Here is a 1522-nt window from a genome sequence, read left to right as displayed (position 1 = left end):
ACCGATCGAAAACAAAAAAATATGGCATTGATTTTGTAAGAGAATTAGATTTGCAATAAAAAAAATTTTCAATTACCAAAAAATCGATTCGCCAATGAATTCTCGAGAAATGTCCAGTATTTTTTTCATTGTTGAAAAATTCTAGGTATTTTATTTATCCTATTCATTAACTGGAATTTAAAATGTAATTGTCTCGTGCTGCGGTTTAATCCGAGTAAAATGGTGATTACGATTACAATTGTCCTTTTAATTTGCGGATGTTCTTGAGGCATTGAATCTTTCCAGAAAATCGTGTGCATTTAAATGACGAGACAGAGAGGATATGGAATACCCCACCGGAATTAACGCCAGAGGCAGGCCAGGATGGAAATTCACCCCAACCAAGATTTCTACCATTCTCAGCGAGTTTCTCTCTGAGTGCTGGTGGTAGTAATGCTCATTCCCTGAGTGTCGGTGGTAGCCAGGATGGTATCAGTCTATCCCACAGCCAGAGTAGCATTTCAGGGGGCTTTGATAATGCCGGGTGAGTGATTAACGAGGAACACCAGATATCCACGATCGCTTTTTCCCTTTATTCCCTCCTCAGTCATCCAAAGATTCTCTGGTACTCAGTGGAACAACTCAATTCCATTGTCTAGACCGACACTTTTATTTTATTTTTTTTTATTCTTGATAACAGCTCCACATGTGATCGAGGAAATGACGCACTAATTTGTCATTAAATATCATTTTTATCCTTTATTTGCTTCGCGAGCTGTGAAGACTGCAAATTATTCTGTATTGTGATTCAAATAATGACGCAGTCTATCATCAACTTGAAAAATTGATAAAGATTAAATAATCCCCTCGTCCTGATTGCAGAATTCAGTTGAACCTTTTTCGGATTATTGAAATGCAAAATACAAACTTGTGTAGATGGAAATGGGTTTAACCTGTGTCTTGGTCTTCATTTTAGCTCTGGAATATCAGCGAGTCAATCCAGCTCTTTCTCCGCAGGACTCTCTGGAATATCCGCCTCTGATGCAAATGCATTCAATTTAAATCATCCGGCATTTGGAGGACACTCTCAAGCTGATAGTAATTCCTTTGCACTGGGTCAAGCGGGTTCAGGTGCTCATGGAATTGTTGGCAATAATCAGGCGAGCAGTGAGGCTCATTCGAGTGTTGGTAATGCACACTCCTCAGCATCGGGGTCATCTCCAGTGGCAAATGGGTTTGATGCTGAGGAAGCGAAACGTCCTCTCGGTAATCGAGGTGGAAAACCCGCCTGGACCAATATAGCGCCTAATTATGATATCGGGGGTAATGATTTTTTGACATCGGCAAATTTAATTATATTGACTGCAATCAAATCATTCGAATTCAAATTTCGCCACCCGCCGGACCCTCACCCATGACAAATTTATTTAATGATTTGCAATTGTCCACAGCCGATGATAAGAACTGATTAATTTCTCCAATTAGGTCTCTACACTCCCTCATCTGGCGAGCCAGTCGTTAAGATCAACGCAGGCCCTAAAAG

At 40.3% G+C, this 1522-nt stretch overlaps 1 protein-coding gene across 1 annotated transcript; it reads left to right on the top strand.

Moving 5' to 3' along the window:
- Positions 1–278: 278 nt before the first annotated feature.
- Positions 279–1517, top strand: LOC105268025 (circumsporozoite protein-like; the record flags this gene model as incomplete). Its single annotated transcript, XM_011307258.1, has 3 exons — positions 279–523; positions 956–1302; positions 1465–1517. Coding segments are annotated over 3 exons (645 nt in total), but the record flags the coding sequence as incomplete, so codon positions are not given.
- Between the last annotated feature and the right edge of the window lie 5 nt (positions 1518–1522).

The sequence above is a fragment of the Fopius arisanus genome, unplaced genomic scaffold (genome assembly GCF_000806365.1).
Source record: "Fopius arisanus strain USDA-PBARC FA_bdor unplaced genomic scaffold, ASM80636v1 scaffold00052, whole genome shotgun sequence".
Taxonomy (NCBI): domain Eukaryota; kingdom Metazoa; phylum Arthropoda; class Insecta; order Hymenoptera; family Braconidae; genus Fopius; species Fopius arisanus.
Note: the sequence above shows the minus strand (reverse complement) of the source record. Positions and strands in the feature narration are given on the sequence as shown.